A 23,870-nucleotide genomic window follows, 5' to 3' on the forward strand; every position below is an offset into this window, starting at 1 on the left:
TTTTTTGTAGTTAGTTGTTTATTTAGTTTGGAATTAATAAGTAGTATTAGTTGTTAGATTTATCTAAAACTTTTCTTTTTATAACTCAATAAAGTTAGATTTTTGGGGTTATATTTTTGTTAGTCACTTGTTTAGTATATTTAGATTTTTTGTATATTTATTATTTCTTTAGTTTTGTTTTTGTTTGTTTGGTAATCACGAACTGTGGGCACCTGAGGTTATTTAGGTAGGTAGGTGGCAGAAGGCCGGCATGCACCTGGGTGGGCTTATGGTTTTTTACCAGCGCAAGAGAGGCAGCAGGAGCTGTGATTTTCTTTGTTCCTTTTTGTTTGCTTGCTTCCATCAAAATAAACCATTGAGAACCGCTGAACTTCTGCATGGACATTAGACTTATTTTGCTTGCGTACATCACATCCCCACGGTGCATCAGTGACCCTTTGATTAAGTTTAGTTAAAGTTTGAGTTTGATACTTTAATTATTCTTTGAGTTTTTTATGACAAATGGCCACTACAGTTGTGAAAAACGTTTCTAATTAAAATCCTTATACAGACACCAAACTACACTTCTAAAATCCTTGTGCTTTGTTTTTAACCTCAATTGAGAAAAAGTATTTATGAGAGAACCATACAATGACTCTAACTTTGTGATATCAGGTGATCATATTCATTTTATCAAAGTCACAATGATGTGATGTGAAGGTTAGTTTGAGATAGAAGTATCATTCCTTGTCTTTGGTTGATGCACTGCCTCTCCTGCTGGAACAAGTCATAAGGATTTGTATTCTCTGCATAGGAGCAGAATAGGCCAACTGTATGACAAATTATTGTGCTGTATTATACACGACAGCTTTCACTGAAGCATATGTCAGTGTCAAACTTCTCATGAAAATTATAACACATACTTTAAATTCAGATGAAAATATTTCATGAAACTTCAAGCTTGAAACACCTCCACAAGAGTGAGAGCACATGAAAACCACATTTAAAAATAACACCACAGAAGAAATATATGAAGTAGTTACTGTCTCGCAAACACAAATTCTAATATCCATATGTTTCATTAAATAATATCTTTGATAAGCTTCTCAGTCTACTTGAGGCATCATGACACAATCAGAATGACATAATTTTCATAGTTCTTGTAACAAACGGAAGTACACCATGCCTCTGTGAAACACAGGCAACATGTTGCAACACTTAAACACGTTTTCATTGCCATTTTAGGAGTCATATCGTTTCATCTGGAAGCATTGTCATGAAGCAATCATTCTTTGTAAAATTCAAGAGAATTTCAAGGGGGGGTTCCACCCCCCCCTAATCATTCAATAATCAGCTGTTTTCATGCTACAGTTGCCACAACTAGGTTGCCCGCTTCCTCTCTGAAATATCATGAGTACTGAAATATCATGAGTACTTTAACAACCAGGTAAAGGAAATTAGAAGTTACTTAAACAAAGAAGGTGAAAGTGGTTACTGACTGGAATCAAGAGTTGTGAAATTACTACATTTAGCAGAAACATATTTACAGGCATCAATTTATTGAGTTGATTTCATCCGAAAACAGAGAAATGTCTGACATCAAGATACTTTTGAATATATACTTCTGACATTACAGTGACTATATATGACAGACATGCATTTGGTATATGTTTTCATACCAATTCATTCATCTGTGTGTTAGTCGGCAGATAACATAAACACACGTCTCAACAAGTCAGTAGATAATAGAATAAAACAGATTAATAGCAAGCTTGTTGTGGCATAGTGTATGCTCATCTTTTCTTTTTTAGAATTCCTCTCACACAATTGATAATGAAAATCCAATATTATCAAAATATTACAAGACCAGGAGAAAGACAATTGGAAAAGTGCAAATGTTGCATCTGAGCCCAAGACAGTAACACATAAATAGAGCTTCAGATTAAGTGGAAACTCCGTTTTGCATGTTGAGAAACTCCTGAAAAATGAAAGAAGAATTACAGGTCTGTCATGGGTTTATAAGGTATAAAACAAAAACCTCCATAAATCCATAAAACAATATTTGCAAGTCATTACACCCCTGGTTATTTCATGATATTATTGCTCTGCTGTGTTAATTCTGATCGGTCAAAACCCCATGACAATGGTGACTAAATCTTAATGACTAAGTCAACATTCTGATCCTGCACAAATCAAATCAATCTGCAGAAAGGAGTTCCAGCACATTTCCCCTCTGCCTGTTGACACTGTGGCAAAAACATTAACATTTTAAACCTGTTAACAACATGGAGAATATTTTTTAAAATTAGTATTAATTTCTATGTTTAACCCTCCTGTTATGTTGAGGGTCAATTTGACCCTTTTGAAAGTCTATTTTAGGCAATTTATGCCTTCCAAACCAGCTCGTGAATTTCCCCGTTGTGGGATGAATAAAGGAGTAGTTTATTTTATCTAATCTTAAATGCAGCATAAAAATCTGGGCAGCATGTGACATCACTTCATACAAAAATAAAAATAAAGGAAATAATAGTAAACAAAAATCTATGTGATGTAAAACTATTGTATTTATATTTAGGGCTTTCCAATGTACATTAAAAAAGTTTTAACATTAATTTGAATGAAAAATGAGTGAGTTATCCTTATTGAACCATGATCTGTGAGAATTAAAGAACACCAATGGACTAAATCTTGATATAAATGGTTAGTAATGAAGTTAAAAATTAGATTAAGAAAAATGTTTGTTGGGATTTTTTGGGGGTTCTGACACTTCTGGATAATTGAATATGCCCCGGGTCAAATTAACCCAGGAACATTATTGCTGTTCCAGAGAAACGAACATAACAGGAGTGTTAATGGCTGTCCTGTCATCGGCAAAGAAGAGAAGAAAAGAGGAGGAACACCGCGCAGACACAGTAAGGAAGGACACAAGGAGCTGAATCACAGAGACATTAACCACATTGAGGAAAACAGACGAAGCAGACACAAAACATATGACAGTGTTGAGGGGTCGCTTGAGTGAAGATAAATGTAACAGACAAAAAGTTATGGGTCAGAATACCTTAATCGGATATTGCAGTGTTTTTATGCATCAGTTCAAAATGTCAAATGCTGATGTGTCAAAAATAACCATAAAGAGAATGTGAAATTCAATGTCACTTGGGAGCATAAGTGAGCTGATAACAATTTAAGGAGCATTACCAACCAATAAATCTGAGGGATTATATCTTTTAGCTGAATCAATAAATCATTTATTAATTAAGAAAAAAAACATATGACAACTAAGTAAACCAGACAATCGGTGACTAGACTGAGTGTTTCTATAATGTAATTTTCAGGCTTTGAATCACTCTGAGAGGGCAGGTTTCAGACTTGACAAATCAAAGCATACTGAACAAACAACCTTTTTTAAAAACATCTGGGTGATTAGAATCCCACTTCACAGGGTTCCTTTGTCTGCGTTTATGCTCCAATGTGTCTCAGACTAAAGTATGGGAATGACCTCAGCCCTAGTTACCTTCAGACAGCTTAGTGACGGTGCGCCGTTTGCAGTCTGCGGTTTCACTCTTTGATGCTCTCTGTGTTTCATATATTCACAAGCCAGCGAGTCTGCATCCTCCTGACTGAAGAAGAGTTAAAAAGATTGTGACATGAAGAATTCAGACCAAAAGAACTGAACAAAAAAAAAGATGAAGGATATTGAACACCAAGTCCTCTAACACTAAAACCTGAATCATGACTTTTATTAAATATAAAAGCATGTCAAATTGTCTGCTTAAATCAACACAAAATAATAAATGAGCAGATATACAGACATCACGGCTGTGTGGTCAGTAATGATTTGAGAAAAATCAGTGATTACATTCAACTCCTGACCCACTTGAAAAAGAAAATAGGACTACAAGAACTTACCAGTTCTGGCTGATTAGAAAGTCGACCAAGTCTTTCACCTGGTGCAGTTTCTCCCCCGACACAACAAACTGCTTCAGATGCTTGAAGTGTTTGGTCTTTACTACTTTGTGGTGCTGTCCATTTTGGCTGATAAAAGTTATCACAGTGTCCCTGATCTAAGGAAACATAACAACATTAAAAACAATGAACATTTGTTAAATAAAAAACTGGAAAGGGAAAACAAAGAGCAAGAAATGTTTTGAAATAGTTGACCTCTTAACTGGAGTACATAAGAGGGAGCACATTACTCCAATCCTGGCCTCCCTCCACTGGATACCTGCGCACTTTAGAGTCCATTTTAAGATTATTTTATTTGTTTTTAAATCTTTAAATGGTCTGGCCCCACCTTAGCTCTCTGAGCTCCTTCACCCTTACGCTCCTGCTCGGTGCCTCAGGTCAGCTGATCTGCTGCTCCTGGAGGTACCGAGGTCAAAACGGAAGCTCAGAGGGGATAGAGCTTTTTCTGAAGCTGCTCCTAAATTATGGAATGAGCTTCCCCTCTACATTAGACAAGCCTCCTCTGTCCATTTTTTAAAACTTGTCTTAAAACCCATTTTTATTCCTTGGCTTTCAACCCCACATGAGACTCTGCTCCTGTTTTAGGGCTTTAGTTTAATTTGAGTTTACTTGATTAGGACAATGCACATTAATCAACATTTCAACAGTATGCCTCAATGTAAATTTGCTGGAAAAAGCAAAATAGCTAAATTTCATCTGTAGTCCTAAGGCAGGTACTTACATAGAACACAAATGGTTTGCTTTTATTTATTGTTTCTACGGTTTTATTGTTTTTATTGTTTTATTATCCTGTGTTTTAATTGTTTTTATGCCTGCGTTGTTTGTCTATTTATGTACAGCACTCTGTTTCGGCCGTGGTTGTTTTTAAAGTGCTTTATAAATAAAGTTTAGTTGAGAGCTGACATCCTTTGTGTTCCCTTTGTTGTTGATGAAAGCACTGTAAAAAAGTCCCTCATTCTTTGAAACAGAAACGTCACTTTAAATATCTTCACACCTTTAGAACCAACTCCAACCTGGTTTCCTGTTTTTGTCATGTCATATATTCAGTTTGTAAATAGTTACAAGTAATCAGATACACGATCTGTTGCAGCACCAGAAGTGTACATTATATTTGCTTTTTTATATTATACGCTTGATTGCTGCTGGATTTTGGCTCTTGAATCTTTTGAAATGGCTGTAATACGAATGAAGATACGGTTAGAAGACAAACACGATTAATTAATTCTTCACTGCCAACTGTACTACATATATAAATACTTCTGTGGGGAAATTGGTTTTGTACCTATGTGTCTGTCTGTGTGTTTGTTTTTTATTTGTCGCTTTGTGATTATTATTTTTTATTTTTTATTCTTTTCCCATTAACTTATCTCATGCTATGCACCCCAGGTGAGGTACTGCATGTGGGGATGAACAATAGAAAGGGTGGAGTATGAAAAAAAAGTTTATGGATCTTTTGTGTGTGTAATTGTCAGTACAAAACTTTAAATCTGTCTATCTGTATAAAAAAATATAAAGCTGCCTTGCCTTTTCTTGTATGCTGGATTAATCTGTCTTTTTCCTTTTGTTTTTCCTTTTGTTGTTCCATTTGTTGTTCCTTTTGTTTTGATCTGTTTAGGTGTCTACTTTGTAACTGTTGTGTACAAAGAGATTACCTTGCTGTATGTCACATTGGTGTAACACACTTGAAAAATAAAGTTAAAAAAAAAGAAGACAAACACTAAAAGAAGGTGACATTTTATCTTAAAACAAATCCCAATTGATCCCCTGTTTGATGTTCAAGTTACAAAGTATATGCACTCATGAAAGCTTTGACTACTTGTAAGTGTACATTTTTAAGAAGAAAGAATAAAATGTGTGATTTAAGCTAAATGTTGTCTGACCTGAGAGGGGATTCCTGCCAATTCCCCAGTGCTCATAAGCTCTTCCACCTGCTCGAGGACAGCTACAGGGTTACACACAGACAGAAAGCCCTGGAGACAACAAAAAGACAGACAGTCACAACATTGTCATTGAGGATATGTGATTTCAGTCAAAGTTTCATTCCAGGTCCTCACCTTGATCTGCTGAACCTTTTTATTGGCACAGGGGATGAGAAGCAGAGTCCCCAGGGCGAAGGCCGGCAGATTGAACTGTGCAAAGCGATTTGCAATTCCTGTCAGGTCCAAATTCAACAGGAAAGGGCACCTTTGGAAGAATGATGAATGGCAGTGCAGAGAGAATAAACAAAGAGTGTAACTCTGGCCTTCAATGCCTCTTTTGTTTAGTGAATGCAAAAAATCAGGAAATCAAAGCTGGGTGCACAGAGCAGATTACAATGACTGAAAGGTTTTCAAAAACTGCAAAAAACACACCTGTGCCTTTTTTATTGAAACTAACCAACCCTTTATATCAGACTGCAGAGGAGACTTCTGAGACAAAGCTTTAGTTTCTGTGAAATATTTTTGTTTGTTATGAACCCTAAAAACCCAGCTTACGAAACAGTTTGTGGTCATTTGTTTCAACATGAGTACTGCATACTTGAGAAGGAGAACAAAGGTCTTGTACAGGGTTGCCTGTTGATCGGGACTCAGAGGAACTGAGGCTGTTGACAAGAAAACAGAACTGACAGTCAGGAGCCATCAAGAAGCAAACATGTCACATATCACTATTAAAAACATTTTCAAAGAAGCTCTAAAACTATGCATGGGTAAAACCTTTTAACCCTGCTCCGGCAAAACATTTTGACTGAATCTGATGGCAAGATAACAGTGTTACATTTTGGTCAAATGTCCCTCCCCGGCCTTTATGTATATGAAACTAATTATTTATAGATGGAAGCTGCAAACAGAGGAATTCAAAAATAACCTGCTAGCTAACCAACATTGTTCTTACTCTTATTGTATAGCAAAGATCAGTCAAGACATGTAAGTTATCAAGCCTGAAGTTATTATAAATCTACACGTTATACACAGTGTTCCTACACACTGTTTGAAATCAAATTTAAGACTTTTAAAGACTTATTTAAGGGAACAGAAGAAAAATTAATACTTTTTTTTGCATGGCCAAACACAGCAATTTACACAGGTGTGGTATATTTAACTATAAATCCACTATACAAGTTCAAAAGCTATTTTGAATGCTTTGGAAGTCACATCATAATTTTCTGTTTGTCTCTGCCAACCATCCCAGAGATAAACATCCGAAACAAATATATATTCATACTGAAAATGTTCAACATAGATATCAAATTACAATTGAATGCATTATTGAGTCCATTACGCCTACTTCATTGTATTAGCTATTAAAAATAAAGCTCAATTTAATCTAATTCAATAAATCTAATTTATTTACATACAGTTAGACAGCCTGGGAATTCCCCCATTCCCTATTCAAATGTATAGTCATATCATAATTACTTTGTAATATTTTGCATTGGTGACCTAATTCTGAAAAGTAACTAATAGCCAAATAAAGCCGTTCTATACATTCAGTGAAGTCCAAAGTATTGTTTTTGCTTTTAAAATGAGTTTAAGTTGCGGTGACAAACAAAGATAAAGCAACCACTCCACCACTCATTGGAGAAACGCAACAAAGTAAGCTAGTACTAGCTTGTTAATCATTGTAACGTAATAAAAAAAAAGTGTCCTTCAGCAGTTAGTTTGTATAATGTCATTTGTATTGTGTTGCTCAGTGAAGCAGTAGCCACTGTGTTTTATCACCTGCTGTGTGGAGGCATGTTCCTTATAGGATTTGCATGCAGTGAACTCTGTGGTTACTAACACCGGCTACCGGTGACAGACACTGGCATTTTATGAATAATCGTTCTCCCTTTACTTTGGCCGGAGTAACTAAAGTTGCCTACAACCATAACGACTTGACGTGACAGATGTTTCCTATCACAATAAAAGCTTAATATACACAGAGAGGGGGATGGAGTGGAAACACACGACATCTGTGTCGTCACATGGAGAAGAAACTCCACACACAAAAAAGAATGTAACATGCCAGACGGTGTAGATATGATAAAGTATTCAGGCGTATATCAAAGTGCCATCTAAAATTAAAGACATCTCACATGAGAAAATAAGACATTTTAAGACATTTTAAGACCTTTGATTTTGAAAACCTGATTTAAGACTTGACAGTTCAAGGATCCTCGTGAACTCTGCATACTTTACCTGAGACAAAAGGTGCCAGGATTGTGCTCCTCCACGTCCTGGAGAAACTAGAAATCTGGGGAGCAAACAAACTAGAATTTAAAATAATCTAGAGTTGCAAAGTCAATTTTCTATCTATGGTTGGAAACATTTTTATTTCTGTCTCTTCATTTGCTCTGATTGTATATCTATTAATGCTGACTATAACTTTACCTCCCACAGAGCAGGCACAGCCACGGCAGCCTCTAGCACCTTCTGGAGATGGCTGATCTGAGGAGGGAAAGACATTCAGATAAAATCTTAATTATAATTCACATTTTGTTTTCTTTTATTAGAATGTTACTTCCGGCTAAAATGCATTTTTCCTTAGGTAGATATGTCCCCTCACCAAGTTGAAGCCAAGCAGCTTCTGCAGCAGACTGTTCCAGAGCTGAGCGTCATACACCTGATACTCCAAACACAGGTCTGCTACCAACCGAACTGCCTGAAAGGACAAAAAGTACTTCAGTATTCCTGCGTGTTTGTAACATTTCTGGGATAATGAGGCTCAAAGTAAGTAAGGAAGTACCTGTGGCTCATGGCTGTGGTTCTTCCACAGCCCTTTAACCAAGCCCTCCTTGGGACTATTGAGGAAAGACTGCACTGTGTAAGGGATGTTTAATGCCTCCAGTTGAGAGACAAAGATGTGGCATTTCAGGTAATATCTGCATGGGTATATCAAACACAGAGGATTAGTACACCCTTTACACACCCTTAAGTTACCTTTGCAGTTATCTAATCAACTAGAACTATTAAACAGTGTTCCTGTCTTCATACTGAATTTTGGTCCTTGGGATCTGCAGCTGGGCCTCCAGAGTAGCCGCATCAGCAAGGCGGACAAGACAAAGCAGAGCTCGAGTTCGATGGCAGAACGTCAGACGGGGCCCAGAAGAGCTGAGGGGCTGCAGGGAGATGTCCAAAAACTGACAAAAGCAATTTCCTCTGTAAGATTTTTTTACAACACTGGCTCACCAGACCTGTTACTTACCCAGGTTTCTGCAGATAGGATGGGGCTTAGGAGACGGACAGCATCATCGACAGAGCAGGACTGCAGCATGTACACGACCCTGAGAGCATCAAGGTCATATCAATGCACAGTAAAAACACATTTCAAATTCAGACTCTGAAATGAGTCTCTACCTCATTAAGTCTGGGTCTTCCTCAATGTTGCTCACGTATTCATAGTTACCAACGTCCTGATGAATGAAAAACAAGGTTGTCAAACTCTTTGCATTAGACTCTAAAAATGTTCCATATTTGATCAAACATAATAAGCAGATGAATGAGAGATTTACAAAGACAATATATAATATACATTATAGAAAGTATGGTTGGCACTGATGAACAAACCTTGGTCACAGCAGGTCCTGTTTTGCAGATCCACTTTTCTAACATCATATTCCGAATTTTTAGGAGATCCACACTGTTGATGGTGGCTATTTCCTTAACCACTGCATGTATATCTGTCAGATCATAATTGATTCAGTTAGACTTAACAGGGACTCAACAGTTTTAAAGACTCACTCCTAGCTACATCATATCAAACAATTTTAACATAGGTAAAGTGTAATATTGTTGTGTTCACTAGTAGGGTTGCAAAATTCTGGGAATTTTCAACGTTGGAAACTTTCCATGGGAATTAACGGGAATTTATGGGAATAAACCAGGAATCTACTAAATTGAAGGTTGGCTCTTAAAAGGGAACCTAATATAGTTGGGGAAAATATATTTTAGCATAATCCTGACTAAAACAACCAGATTTCATGCAAGCACAGTTGAATATCTATGCTATTCCTCAATCACATGCACATAGCACACTGCTTACTGCAGGGCTGTTGAGACCACGCCCCCTACACACACTGAGAATTCCTCCATCACATGCACAGATGATTTCTAGAATCCTGCATTGGCTAGGCTTGAGAAGCTTGAGAGAAGATGCTTTTCATTTAACATTTCTAATGGGTTTGTTGGGATTGCATTTTTGTTAATTTTTGAATGGGTTGGGTCGGGGGGGGTGAGTAATATTTAACTCAACATTCATGTTTTTGTTCTTCAATGAAAGAATTGATTGTTCAATAAAATATTTAGCACTTGATAAAGTTCTACTTACAAATAAATCTGTTTTAATTTTATTATTTTGGATGGATGTCTGCTTATAACAAAACAAATATTTATGCTTGAATATGATACCTTTTCATTACATTACCCTCAGTTCCCAGTTAGTTTCCCATAATTCCCATGGAAAGTTTCCAATGTGGAATATTTCCAAAATTCGCCAGCTTAACTTCCCATGGAAATTTCCCAGAAAATTACTGGAAATGTTCCACCCCTTTGCAACACTATTCACTAGTAAAATATCACTTGTAGCTCAGAGAAACACTATAATGTCTAAAATGAATGAAAGTAAATAGATGGCATAAAGGTCTTTGGACAGGAACATGGTTTTACAACAACTTCGTCAGTAGAATGCTGCAGAAGAGTGAGCTCACCAGGGTAAGTTTGACCTCCTGTGTCTCTGTAGTGCTGCTCCACACTACTGTGCTCATACAGAGCCACTATTAGCCGGGCAGGCAGCCCAGTTAGTTTTAGATGCTCGGGGCTGTTTATCTGGCTGCTGATCAGAGTGTTCTCAGTAGCGGAGCGCTGAAACTGCAGCTTCAGCTTGGACAGGAACGTCTCCCCTCTGGCCCTCACTGCCTCCTGCTCAGGAGTAAAAGCAAAAGTTTATGAAAAATGAACCAGACTCAGATTTTAACTTACAGAAACTAAACAAATACTTACCTCAAGGTTTGGCTCTTTCAGCCAGGCATCCCCCAGAACCAAACAGAACTTAAGTGACTGCATCTTCTCTTGGCCTGTACAAAGGAGAAAACATTCAGAGGAGAACAAAAGACACACAGCTGCAATACAGAAGCAGCGTATCATCAGCGGATCAGACCTGCTGGCAGTTCCTGGGTGATCTTGTGGGCAGTGGCAGCAGCCCACTCTGGGCTCTGGATGCATTGGATGTACGCCATCATGGTCTTAGCCACCTTGAAAGTCTCCTTATTGTAGCCATTATTCTGGCCCTTTTTTCTTTTCTCTAACAGCAAAGGCTTCATCGTCTTCTCAAACACATGGTTCGCTGCTGACATGTACAACTTGTCAAGGCTCACCTGGAAAGAGAAAGTCATGTCTGAATAACCTCCATACCAGTTTGAACATATTCATCATTGTTGTGACACACAAAGTTAGAGTGTTATACCTTCATTAGTTTGCTGATCAGTAAAAGGGTCGGGAAGGTTTCTTCACTAAGTTCAGGAGCTACAAAGAGAAGAAATGTTTTAGTTTACAAAGTAATGATAGCAGTAAACAACCTTTTTAATTATCTCTTATAAAAGTTGAGAAAGTTGAGAGTCTTGTCTGTCACCCACATCAGTGACTCAGCTGATGTCAGGTTTTTAAAAACATGGTTATAGTAAATCGATGAGCTGATATTGCTCGTTTACCTTCTAAAACACTTCTGTAGTTTGAGTTTGTCAGCATTAATATTGAAGCATGAAAAACTACAGAGGCTTACTCACAGATGATCTTCCAGTAATGCTTGGTCTGCATCAGCAGGTGGAAGGGTAGTCTGCTGTTTGACAGGTTTGGCAGCAGGCTGTTTTCCAGGAGATACGCATTTTCCACATCAGATGGAGGAGAAACTCGCTTATAGGACTTCAGGTGCTGAAGGAGACCCATGGCCTGTAGATAAGAAGTTGCTGGATGATTCACTGCACAGTACATTTAAAAGTCAAGGGACTAGCTGATTAAAAAAATGTCCTTTCTTTACCTGATCGACAGAAAAGCTTGTCACGTTCTCATCTGCAGCTTGTATGATCTTCAGAACCACTTCAATCATCTCATAGTTGTATGGGCTGAGCTGTGGGATGAAAGGTGAACAGACAATTCTAAAAGAAATTGTGACATAAACACAAAAATTATTTACATTATGGGCAATGCTGAATTAAGCGTTGTATGTCAGTGATTCCAGCCAATGTTGTAAAAGATAACAAGGCTGCTGTCATTCAGAAAATATACTAGAAGGAGTATCGATAGATTTTTTTGTACACAAAATCAAAAATTGGCCAGGTCTCCCTTGGAAAAGAGATCTTTGGTCTCAATGGGACAACCTGGTTAAATAAAAGGTTACATAAAAAAAAAAGATTATTTTGGCTCACCAGCTTTCACATTTTTCTTGAATCAGCTGACTTTTTATTAACCATTGGCTGAAACTGACTTATCAGAAATGTCCTTATAAAAAACATTTAATACTAATGTTACTGACACAACACTGATGTAAAGATCTTTCTCTTATATTGCATATGTTGTATTTTGTTCCTCAGGCACAAACCTTGAAAACAGCAGCACAGAGACTGTCAGTGAGCTCACTGGTGCTGTGCAACATTGGGATAATCTGCAGGACTCGCTCAAGTGCATCCGCATGACACAGAGGCTGCATCTCTTCTTGCCCCATACCCATAACGCCAGCACCCTCCTCATCGTCTTGTACCAGCAGTAAGGTGGTAACGTACTGGTTGATCACACCATCACGGTCTAGACCAAAGGTGCTGCAGATGGAAACAGGAGATGATTTTATATTTCATACTAACAGAGATTGGATATGATTTTGGTGGTGTCAAGTGAGTAGCTGACCTGCAGTACTGCCAGATGATGTCCGGTGTAATCTTCCTGTTTTTCACCAGATCTGGGATCAGACTTCTCTTCATCTCGGGCTGCTGACGGAAAACTGGCTGAATGGATATCTGGAACAGAGTAGGAGCAGATAAGGTAAATGGGGTAGGCCTTTATTTCAACCTTCTGAAGTTGAGCCTGCCATGAAATATCAGGTAACATAAAGTTTGAGTCGAGAAAAATGGGAACATGAATATTAAGATGTTTCCATCCACTTACATCCAGTTTGCCGAGCTTGATGCCCCACTCAGCATCAGTGATGACGGAGAGAAACTTCTCTTTTTCCTCTGCTTCATTGTACAGACTGCTGAGGTTGGCTCCAATTCTTGCCACAGCCTGAAAATATTGAGATACAGACGAAAAGTTTTGCTGAATGTAGAATGAACAGATATGTTCATATGCATGTGTGTACTTGTAATCTTCTTTCTTCCCTTTAAAATATTTGATATATTACCATTGGAAGTGTAGTAGTTCGCAAATATGGAGGGAATACAGCTGGAAAAACCTGATAAGATATTTTATAACACCCTCAAAGAAATCCCACTATGATGGAAATCCCCCCACATGTTGGAGGAACTACCTCATCTGCTGTTGCACATTAACCGTTTACTTAATCATTTTCTAATCTCGAATAGTGTCTGCACCTTAATATCATTTGCACTGCTATCATTGTTAGCATTTTTGTCCATTTTTAAACTGTCACTGCACTACCTGCACTGTGTATATAGGATGTTTTTATAGAACTGTATTTTATTATATTTTATTGTATTTTATATTTCAATGTGTGACGTAGTGTGAGTCTCTTAGCCAATGGCTGTGTGTTCCCGCCCCGTAAAATTCACGCCCCGTACAGTGTGTGCCATTAGAGAGATTAGCGTTGTAGGGCCAAGACGTTTTTTTGAACCAGGCTGTAAACATGTTTATTAATGCTGCAAAGATCGTCTTTTTCCCATTCATATCTATGTGGTTTCCGGTGTTTCTGCAGCCAGCCTCAAGCGGATTTTCGATGTATTGCAGTTTATATCACTTCCGCATTGGCTTCATCGTTTGAGACCGGAGTTTGCCGCTTGGGGAGAACACACGTTATATCTCGCCACCAGAGGGCACTGTCTCTCAATTTGGGGTATGGACATTTGCAGAATTAGGATCACCTACATAGTCTTCTCTGGAGTAAGACAGCTGAACTTGAGGTGAGAGGACTTTTTGTGTTTGTCATGTCAAATTGTAAATATTCATCATATTCAAAACACTAAAAAGTGTGACAACCAACCCCGTTCTCCCCTATATACCGTGGAAATGTTGAATGCAAAACTTCAATAAAAAATAAATTATAAAAACCTCTGTGTTGATTTGGTAATATCACTGCTTACCAAGATTTTGTCGTAGTTTTGCCAGGTGTTGTCAATATCTTTCCACAGTATCTTAAAAACCTCTGCTTTGGAGAGAAGCGTACAGAGTCCAATGGCCAAGTCACAATCAACCACTCTCCAGTTGAACACCTGCAGCACATAGTACACAGAGATAGTTCTATAGAAAGAACCTAAAGTACATTATTTCTGCTGCTGCCTTCATTCATGTCCCAGCAGACTCACCTTCTTCAAGAGAGCCACAGCAACAGTATTCAGAGACGAAGTAGTTGTCTTTCGCAGATTGTTCAAACACATATTGTAGCTCTTGAGATCTTGGTTATCATGCAGCTGTAAGACGAGGATATAGGATCATTCTCAGTGCAGACATGAAAGCTTTACCATCCAAGAATTACGTTTAAGTATCTACACCTGAATTCTAAATAATAGCAGTAGCACTAAGAGCCCCACTGGATATGTTGCAGCTGTACCTGTACGCTGAGCTTCACGTCCATAATGTTAGAGGTGACATGCTGCAGGCAGCTGCCGTATGAATTGACCAGCACCCTGAGGGCCAGCTCCAGCTGACTGCACTCCTGTAACATCTGCAACATGTTGGCCAGGGGACCAAAGAGGGGCCTCAGGTAGTTTGAGCCTGCATGTGGGCCGGGGGAGATACAAGGTCAACTTTTACAAAGACAACCTCTAAATTTAAAAAACGCATTATACATATACATACCATCTTCAAACGAGCAGTGTGAGAGACAGGAGGAGTCCAGAGGGTACAGTTTGGTATCTGCAAGTTTAGAAATAATTCAGAATAACACCTACTATGACCCCTGAATTTGAGATTTTACCACAGGTTCATAACTAGACACTGAATGGGTGATGAGTTTGACATCTTACCTGGAGAAATAGGCAGGAGGCAGTTAGTTATTTCATACTGGACTGGAAGCACAGACAATGGGTCCAGAACAATGCAGTCTTCGCTAAAGACATCCTGAAAACTCCACTGAGAATACGGATCTTTTTCTGCCTCCAAAGTCAAATCCTGTGAAAAAGTCAAAAGTCAACTAATGAAATTACATGCATCTTAATGATTTCACAATTTGGAAAAGGGAGACATTCATCAATTTCACCTTGTAGATTCACAGAAACTGATTAAAATATAAGAATGTATTTAACACATCAAGCACAAATCAGACCCAAGTAGAGTGAACTAGAAGTAATACAGACCTTGGCTATAAAGGCATAGTTGTCTGACAACTGACACTGATGATACACATCCATAGCTATACGTGTGCACTTGCAGAGCTCCAGACAGTCCAGCAGCAGATCTGTAACAGTTATCAAAAATTAGCGATGCAAATAGAGAGCAGCCATTCAGGCTCAGATTTTCACACAAAGAAGTGTTTGTGATGTCAACTTCTTAGCCTTAAAGCTCCCCAACTCTTGAACAAAGACGACGTGTCATTATCATTTTTTTGTTTAAAGCTCCTTTGAGGAACTTTCTGTTCGTGTCTATTTGGGTGCCCTTTGTAGGCAAAGATGTACACCGTAACACTGCTGATCTTGTCATGTACAGGCCAGGGTTGTGTCTTCTGACAAAAAAATATTGTCTTGTTCCTTTACTGTGGTGTCATTCATCTAGTCTAACACCTACCCCCTTGCAGCAGTTTCAAGCATTACAAATTATAATATAGAAATGATTGATCGCATTCTTGATACTCTTGTTTTTGTAAGTCACAAAGAAGCAACAGTATTAATTTCAATGTGTTTCACAACCAATTAATATCTCCCCACAGGAGCTTTAAGATGCTGACTGCCTTGAGGACAATTTTCAAACTATAGCCCTTATAAAGAGTGTATTGTTCTTTAATTTATTTTTAAAAGTTTGGTTTAATTTAACTTTTCGTATTTTTGTTTGGTTTGTGTTTTTCTTTTTTGTTTTAATAGGACATTTGGATGTGTATGTCTAAATATTTTTGTGTGTATATAATATATATATATATATATATATATATATATATATATATATATATATATATATATATATATATATATATATATATATATATATATATATATATATATATGTGTGTGTGTGTGTGTGTGTGTGTATATATTTTTACTATTAATAATTTTTATCATACTTTGATCATTATTATCATTATTATTATTATTATTATCATTATTATTATTTTATTTTTTTCCCTTCTGTTTTATGTTAAAGCTGGAGTCACAAGTGTGGTCATTGTTATTTGTAACGTTGTCTGTTCGACATCAGCAAATATGTTAATGCAGCTATTATTTTCTCTAATATCTCTACTTGTATTTGTTTAAAATTGTCTTATGATTCGATTTTTAAAAAAAGTACCAAAATCCTGTTAACCTATGCCCACTGTTGATGTCGCTATACAAAAGGCGCTCATATATATATCTGTTACCATTATTGTATAATCCTGTGAATGCTAATAAAAATATATATATATATATATATATATATATATATATATATTGTTCTGAAGTTGCTCTGTTTGTGTGTTTTTTGTAATGAAAGCTCTCTTTCAAATGAGTCTTGTTTTAAAAGAGAAGTGTGTTGATTCTTGAATGTAAGATCCTAGCAAATGAACAAGCATCAAATGTAGAGGAAATGTTGTTGAACATTATTAAAGTTTGCATGTGTTCCCTACCTGAGTGGCACACAGTGATGGCCTGGCATGCCAGATCATGGATAACTGCTGGCAGGTCCACGTCCTCAGGAATCACCATGGGAACATCTGCCTCCAGCATTTGGCACAGTGTCTTAGCAGCAGTGAACAGAACCTTCCCAGTGCTGGTGTTATAGTGATGTTCATACAGCTCACTGAAGACAAGGAGGAAAAAAAACAAAGAAACAAAAACAAATCAGATAAGAACCTTCAGAACAATCAGTTTCCCATCCCTGGATTCATACAGCAGCAAATGCAAACCTGAGAATCTTTAGGGCCTTGTCCACCTTGCCCACTCGCAGAGCTCGGAGAGCCAAGTCAGACCAGAGCTCCTGTTCGGTGCGCTGTAGCTGCCTCCCTAAACGACGCAGGCCAGCTTCTGTGGAGATTGTCTTGGTTTTGCCATCAGGATCATTGGCTACGACTGGAATTGCTGTGGTCTTTGCTTTGGATGAATGGCGACCCCGTGTGTTTTCATATGCTGTGATGTGATGCTCCTGTATCTGCTTTTGGATGTTTGGATCCTCGTAGTTGGAGGGGGTGAAGAAAACCTCAAAGTCCTCCTGGAGAAACCGACAAAAGGGGTGAGGGGTCAAACACTAGTTTCAAGAACAGCTGGGCTTACAACAGACAATATATTCATATTAAACTCACCTGTAGGTGGGCGATCGCCTTGAACATGATGAGATTGTTTTCACACGTCATGCTTTTTAGAGCATCATCTGCAGCGGATATAAAATCAGACATCGCTCTAGTGTTTTTATGCATTTCTTAAAAATGTGGGTACGGAAAGTATTCAGACCCCTTCACTTTTTTTACATTTTGTTATGGTACAGCCTTATTCTAAAATGGATTCAATTCTTTTTTTTCCCTCAACATTCTACAAACAATACCCCATAATGACAAAGTGAAAAATGTTTTGTAGAAATGTTTGCAAATTAATTAAAAATAAAACACTCAAATATCACACATACAAAAGTATTCAGACCCTTTGCTAAATCCTTTGTTGAAGCACCTTTGGCAGTGATTACAGCCTCCAGCCTTCTCAGGTATGATGCTACAAGCTTAGCACTCCTGGATTTGGGGAGTTTCTCCAATTCTTCTTTGCACATCCTCTCAAGCTCGATGAGGTTGGATGGGGACCTCGATGCACAGCTCAGGGTTCCCACTCTTTTCCAGTGATCATTTTCCAGGACATTTCCAGGACATTTTCATTGATGATCAAGCTGGTATGACAGTCTAAATTTAGTTCCTAAATAGTCTAATATGTTCCTCTCAGTGGAAGTCTACATTGAAAGACATGTAGTCTATGGCTATAAATGAAATAATCTCTTACATACTTAAAAATGATGGCAAATTGATAATAGAATAATGCAACCACAGCTGTACAGCACTTCACTTTATTAGTGCAACCAAGTAACAATGATGGGCAACATCTCAGCTTTCTCTTTTCTCAAAAAATATAAAATGAGCTTAGAAAAAAACGAAAGAGCCTACAAAGGACTCAGGAAGCCGCCTTATTGAAATAATTAAATAATAATAATGATCAGAGGATCCGGGCTTTAATGACCTAAATAGATCTGAATGACAAAAATGGCCACAAATGTTTCTCAACTCAACTCAGACTCAAAATATACCTGACCACTAATCATGATATTCATCCTGCTAAGTGGTCGATATAAAACAAAGCAAATGTCACGTTTTTTATCTGAGTTACCGTAAACTCTGAAAAAATCGCACCGGTGTAAAGACGCACTCTGTATTTGAAGATCTCTCAGAGGTTTAAAAAAAGGTAAACTGTCTTCCTGCATGGCGATGTCTATTATGATCAGCGATGTCTACAACGTGGAGTTTCTGTGCAGCTGTGTCGCTCTTTTTGTTCCATTCGTTTTCACTATCGGGAGTTTGCACTCCGACTAGCTACAGCAGGGGTTCTGAAACTTTTTGGAGCCAGGGACCCCTTACAGGTGAGAAAATTGTCCAAGGCCCCCTCATAATTGTAACACAGATGAAGCACATTAGTGATGTGTCATGATCAAAGCTGCGGCTCTGAGAGCCGATGCTTTATAGTGAATCAGAAGAGCCGGCTCGCATCAAGAGAGAGCCGGCTTCCAGTTTTTTCCTTTCTCTGCTTAGCTCTCACAGTGCTCAGCCCCAGCTCTGCTCACAGCAGAACTTTGTTTTGATTGGTCAGCATGGCGGCCATGCGGCCAATCACATGTGAGGATATAGGATACAGGTGATGGAGGGGAGGCTGTGAATCATGGCTACATCTGTTCCTTCAGAGAGAATCTTCTTGAAGACTGGGCAAATACTCACTGAGAGGAGAAATCGGATCAGCCCATCCAAGCTGAGGAATCAGATTTTTCTCAGTGCCAACCTGAAGACATAAATAATGTTTGCTCCAGTTTGGTTCTGGTTCTGTTGCTTGAGTTTGGTTCTGGTTCTGTTTGCTCAAGTTTGGTTCTGTTCTGTTTGTGTGAGTTGGTTTTGGTTCTGTTTGCTTGAGTTTGGATCTGGTTCTGGTTCTGTTTGCTGAAGTTTGGATCTGGATCTGTTTGCTTGAGTTCGGTTCTGGTTCGGTTCTGGTTCAGTTCTGGTATGGTTCTGGTTCGGTTCCGGTTCTGTTTGCTTAAGTTTGGATCTGGATCTGTTTGCTTGAGTTCGGTTCTGGTTAGGTTCTGGTTCGGTTCTGGTATGGTTCTGGTTCGGTTCGGTTCCGTTTTGGTTCTGGTACGGTTCTGGTTCGGTTCTGGTTCAGCTCTGGTTCGGTTCTGGTTCGGCTCTGGTTCGGTTCTGGTTCGGTTCTGCTTCGGTTCTGGTTTGGTTTGGTTCTGGTTCAGTTCTGTTTCGGTTCTGGTTCGGTTCTGGTTCAGCTCTGGTCCGGTTCTGCTTTGGTTCCGGTTTGGTTCGGTTCTGGTACGGTTCTGGTACGGTTCTGGTTCGGTTTTGTTCTGGTTCTGTTCTGGCTCGGGTCTGGTTCGGTTCTAGTTGGGCTTTGATTGAGTTTGGTTCTGGTTCTGTTTGCTTGAGTTCGGTTCCGGTTTGGTTCTGGTTAGGTTCTGGTTCGGTTCTGGTATGGTTCTGGTTCGGTTCCGGTTCGGTTCTGGATCGGTTCTGGTGTGGTTCTAGTACGGTTCTGCTTCGGTTCTGCTTCGGTTCTGGTTTGGTTCAGTTCTGTTTCGGTTCTGGTGCACTTCTGGTTCGGTTCTGGTTTGGTTCGGTTCTGGTTCAGTTCTGGTACGGTTCTGGTTAAATTCTGTTCTGGTTTGGTTCTGGCTTGGATCTGGTTTGGTTCTGGTTGGGTTTGCTTGAGTTTGGTTCTGGTTCTGTTTGCTTGAGTTTGGTTCTGGTTCTGTTTGCTTAAATTTAGTTCTGGTTCTAACCATAACCCTAATCCTAATCCTAACCCTAACCCTAACCCTAATCCTAAACCTAACCCTAATCCTAACCCTAACCCTAACCCTAATCCTAACCCTAACCCTAACCCTAACCCTAATCCTAACCTTAACCCTAACCCTAACCCTAATTATAACCCTAACCCTAACCCTTATCCTAACCCTTATCCTAACCCTAATCCTAACCCTAACCCTAATCATAACCCTAAACCTTATCCTAACCCTAACCCTAATCCTAACCCTAACCCTAAACTTAACCCTAACGCTAACCCTAATCCTAACCCTAATCATAACCCTAATCCTAACCCTAATCATAACCCTAACCCTAATCCTAACCATAATTATAACCCTAACCCTAATCCTAACCCTAAGCCTAACCCTAATCATAACCCTAATCCTAACCATAATCATAACCCTAACCCTAATCCTAACCGTAATCATAACCCTAACCCTAATCCTAACCCTAACCCTAATTATAACCCTAACCCTAATCCTAACCCTAATCCTAACCTTAACCCTAATCATAACCCTAATCCTAACCGTAATCATAACCCTAACCCTAATCCTAACCCTAATTATAACCCTAACCCTAATCCTAACCCTAACCCTAAATTGGGTTCTTGGTCACCTCCCTGAACAAGGCCCTTCTCCCCTGATCGCTCATTTTGGCCAGGCAGCCAGCTCTAGGGAGAGTCCAGGGGTCTCATTTATAAAGGTTGCTTACGCACAAAACGGGGCCTGAAATTGGCGTACGCCAGTTTTCACGCCAAGTTTGTGATTTATAAAAAAACAAACTTGACGTGAAAATGTGACTACCGGTAAGCAAACTCTGACCCAGGCGTATGTACATTTTAGAGGCAGGGGGTAATTGGCGACGCAGTTGGTGAGAGGGAGAACTGAAGTCAGATTATATTTTGATGCCTTTTACACATTTCATTCATTGGATAACAACATTAACAGACCCGCGTCACCATCATCACTAAAATCTACACATTCTATTTGAATGTGTGTCTGTGGTGAGTCGTTTCCAATAAGCTGTCATTAAAAGATAAAAGCGTGACTTAAAGTTCATCAAATATTTAATCAGCTTTGTCTCACCGTCACATTTCTCCAGTTTCTCCAAGGGTAGAGGAAACACACGGGCCGTATCCTAACGTGTTCGTCGGGAGGTACAACCAAAGTAACATCAGAAGACGTAAATAAGCTGCCGAGCAAAGTGACAGTCATGTTTTCAATGTTTCTAACGCTGTGCAGAGTCACTGAGTGTAGTTATACTTTAAATAAAGACTGCTGTACGACGCACGCGGAGCGCAGAGACACAGTGACGGCTGCCTCACACACTGATCACATCTTCATCACCTGCATGTGTTTACTGTGTTAATGAGAAAAGTGTGGAAGTAAAGCCATGGCCGGTTCTCACAGTTATTATCTTACATATCATAATAAGTCAAAGCGCAGGCCAAGCTGCACGGGATGAAACCAACGCATTAAAACTTATATTCACGGATCAAACTTCTGTCAGATAATATCAGAGAGGAGATCTCTGAATGACGTGAGCTCTCTGTAATGTGAAATAAAAGTGTGTGTCCTGTGAACATGAAACACTGCAGTGAGACCCGTGCGTAATGATGAATGATGGATGCTCTGGCACTGCTGACGGATACACGCTGCAGCGACGTGGAGTCACTCGACATTTTTATTTTTATTTTTATTTATTTTGTGTCCCTCCTGCTGTAAGAAACAATGCGTGCTCTCTGACCTCCGCTTCATTCACGAGGATCACGGTTTGTGTGTCAGAAACTTTATTCTCTCTGTCTTCCTCTCAGTTGTTGCCGTGATTCACGATGAGAACCTTTGATCTTCCGGCTCATTTGTATGCATCTTCATTCATAATGTGCTTTGCATTGACCGTATATGGTTGAATGTGGGCGTAAAAAGGGCGGAATACGAGGCTTGAACTACGTGCGCATATCTCCAGGTGGTTTGTGATTTAGAAACGGAACATTGCGTAAAGTTTGCGTGCGAACGGTTTTATAAATCAGAATTATTTTTGGCGCGCCATTTCCGGGTTTTTGGAGTACGTACGCTTTTAGTAGGGATTCTACGCACTCTTTTATAAATGAGACCCCTGGTGATTTCAACTGCTTTCATTTACGTATGATGGACACCACTGTGCTCTTTGAGACCTTCAATGCAGCAGAAATTTTGCCTGTACCCTTCCCCAGATCTGTGCCTCGATACAATCCTGTCTCGGAGGTCTACAGACAATTCCTTTGACTTTATGTCTTGGTTTGTGCTCTGACATGCACTGTTAACTGTAGTTATATAGACAGGTCTGTACCTTTTCAAATCACGTCCAATTGATTGAATTTACCACAGGTAGACTCCAATCAAGTTGTAGAAACATTTCAAGGATGGTCAGAGGAAACAGGATGCACCTGAGCTCAATTTTGAGTTTCAAAGCAAAGGGTCTGAATACTTATGTAGATGCGATATTTGAGTGTTTTATTTGTAATTAATTTGCAAACATTTCTACAAAACTTTTTCACTTTGTCATTAATGAGGGGAAAAAATAATTTAATACATTTTGGAAAAAGGCTGTAACATAACAAAATGTAGAAAAAGTGAAGGGGTCTGAATACTTTCCGTACCCACTGTACGTAGGTCAAAACCTCAGTAGGGTAGGTGTGAAACGAAATTGAAAGTGCGGTTTCTGAATAAAGCCTACAGTAGTCCTACTGCACTGAATAAAAGTACTTACGTTTTGAAATGATATGCAGATATTTCAGAGCCTCCACGATCACCTGAGCTACGACCATTTGGTGTTTCTTGTGCTAGTTCAGACAGACCAAGAGACAGTTTAGATATACTGTACAAGAAGCCAGAGTGAATATTAGCTGATTTCTTTAGATGTTATTTTAATGAGATGATGATTCCTGTATGTTTTATTCATGGTGATCCCAGGCGTGTTACTTATTAATACTTAGTTGGGTGGGCATAATCAAAATTTGTTTCTCAGGGTGCCGAAGAAAAAACATCAAGGCAGGGGAAATCATGACTGAATATTTTCAGGTGTAGCTGTATGTTGATGTAATGTGGTGTGGCAAGAACAATGCTGAACTTTAATGCTTAAAACCAACTTAAAAAGCAGCATCTTTCCCCTCTCCTCACCTCATCTGATATGTGATGTTTGTCCTCAAGCTGCAGCCGAGCCCAGGTTGTGAGACGCTCAATCACACACACTGCTTCTGCAGAGGACAGCTTCTTCAGGACAGTCATGCATTCCTCAGTCTGAAAGCAGCATTAGATACTTCTTATCGACATATCATATTTCCATACAAAAAAAATAATTTAGATTTTATGTTTGGACATACTTTTCCCTGGCCAATCAGCTGGATGACATACAAGTAATTTATCTGTGAGGTTGGAAGTTTGTAGGCTTCAGCTAAAGTCAGGGAGTCTCCTAAAGACATTGGCGAGTCCTGCTTCAGGATGTATCTTATCAGCGTCTATGGAAGATACACAGTGTGACAGAGAGTTTAAAGAAAGGCCCTGCGGATGTTGTTAAGACAGGTGATT

At 38.9% G+C, this 23,870-nt stretch overlaps 1 protein-coding gene across 4 annotated transcripts in view; it reads right to left on the bottom strand.

The window, feature by feature from the left end:
• Positions 1-23,870, bottom strand: part of kntc1 (kinetochore associated 1) — a 36,157-nt gene that overhangs the window by 1,459 nt on the left and 10,828 nt on the right. For 2 of the 4 annotated variants that reach the window (XM_034692754.1, XM_034692753.1), the window contains exons 28-62: positions 23,666-23,800; positions 23,463-23,582; positions 23,053-23,125; positions 17,548-17,615; positions 17,155-17,456; positions 16,876-17,048; positions 15,419-15,519; positions 15,089-15,233; positions 14,922-14,978; positions 14,674-14,837; positions 14,429-14,533; positions 14,207-14,335; positions 13,056-13,172; positions 12,798-12,907; positions 12,496-12,712; positions 11,935-12,024; positions 11,684-11,846; positions 11,365-11,423; positions 11,059-11,275; positions 10,902-10,975; positions 10,610-10,820; positions 9,471-9,583; positions 9,261-9,316; positions 9,109-9,187; positions 8,898-9,022; positions 8,650-8,785; positions 8,470-8,565; positions 8,295-8,351; positions 8,103-8,157; positions 6,463-6,526; positions 6,000-6,129; positions 5,826-5,915; positions 3,889-4,043; positions 3,494-3,599; positions 1,518-1,957 (exon numbers count right to left, since the gene is read on the bottom strand). In XM_034692754.1, coding sequence (XP_034548645.1) covers positions 1,922-1,957; positions 3,494-3,599; positions 3,889-4,043; positions 5,826-5,915; positions 6,000-6,129; positions 6,463-6,526; positions 8,103-8,157; positions 8,295-8,351; positions 8,470-8,565; positions 8,650-8,785; positions 8,898-9,022; positions 9,109-9,187; positions 9,261-9,316; positions 9,471-9,583; positions 10,610-10,820; positions 10,902-10,975; positions 11,059-11,275; positions 11,365-11,423; positions 11,684-11,846; positions 11,935-12,024; positions 12,496-12,712; positions 12,798-12,907; positions 13,056-13,172; positions 14,207-14,335; positions 14,429-14,533; positions 14,674-14,837; positions 14,922-14,978; positions 15,089-15,233; positions 15,419-15,519; positions 16,876-17,048; positions 17,155-17,456; positions 17,548-17,615; positions 23,053-23,125; positions 23,463-23,582; positions 23,666-23,800 — 4,128 coding nt within the window. In that variant the 3' untranslated portion in view covers positions 1,518-1,921. Of the gene's footprint in view, positions 1-1,517; positions 1,958-3,493; positions 3,600-3,888; positions 4,044-5,825; positions 5,916-5,999; positions 6,130-6,462; positions 6,527-8,102; positions 8,158-8,294; positions 8,352-8,469; positions 8,566-8,649; positions 8,786-8,897; positions 9,023-9,108; positions 9,188-9,260; positions 9,317-9,470; positions 9,584-10,609; positions 10,821-10,901; positions 10,976-11,058; positions 11,276-11,364; positions 11,424-11,683; positions 11,847-11,934; positions 12,025-12,495; positions 12,713-12,797; positions 12,908-13,055; positions 13,173-14,206; positions 14,336-14,428; positions 14,534-14,673; positions 14,838-14,921; positions 14,979-15,088; positions 15,234-15,418; positions 15,520-16,875; positions 17,049-17,154; positions 17,457-17,547; positions 17,616-23,052; positions 23,126-23,462; positions 23,583-23,665; positions 23,801-23,870 lie in introns of those variants that run through there. The other 2 variants (XM_034692751.1, XM_034692750.1) reach the window with 1 other exon arrangement.

Source organism: Notolabrus celidotus, chromosome 9 (genome assembly GCF_009762535.1).
Source record: "Notolabrus celidotus isolate fNotCel1 chromosome 9, fNotCel1.pri, whole genome shotgun sequence".
Classification (NCBI taxonomy): Eukaryota; Metazoa; Chordata; class Actinopteri; order Labriformes; family Labridae; genus Notolabrus; species Notolabrus celidotus.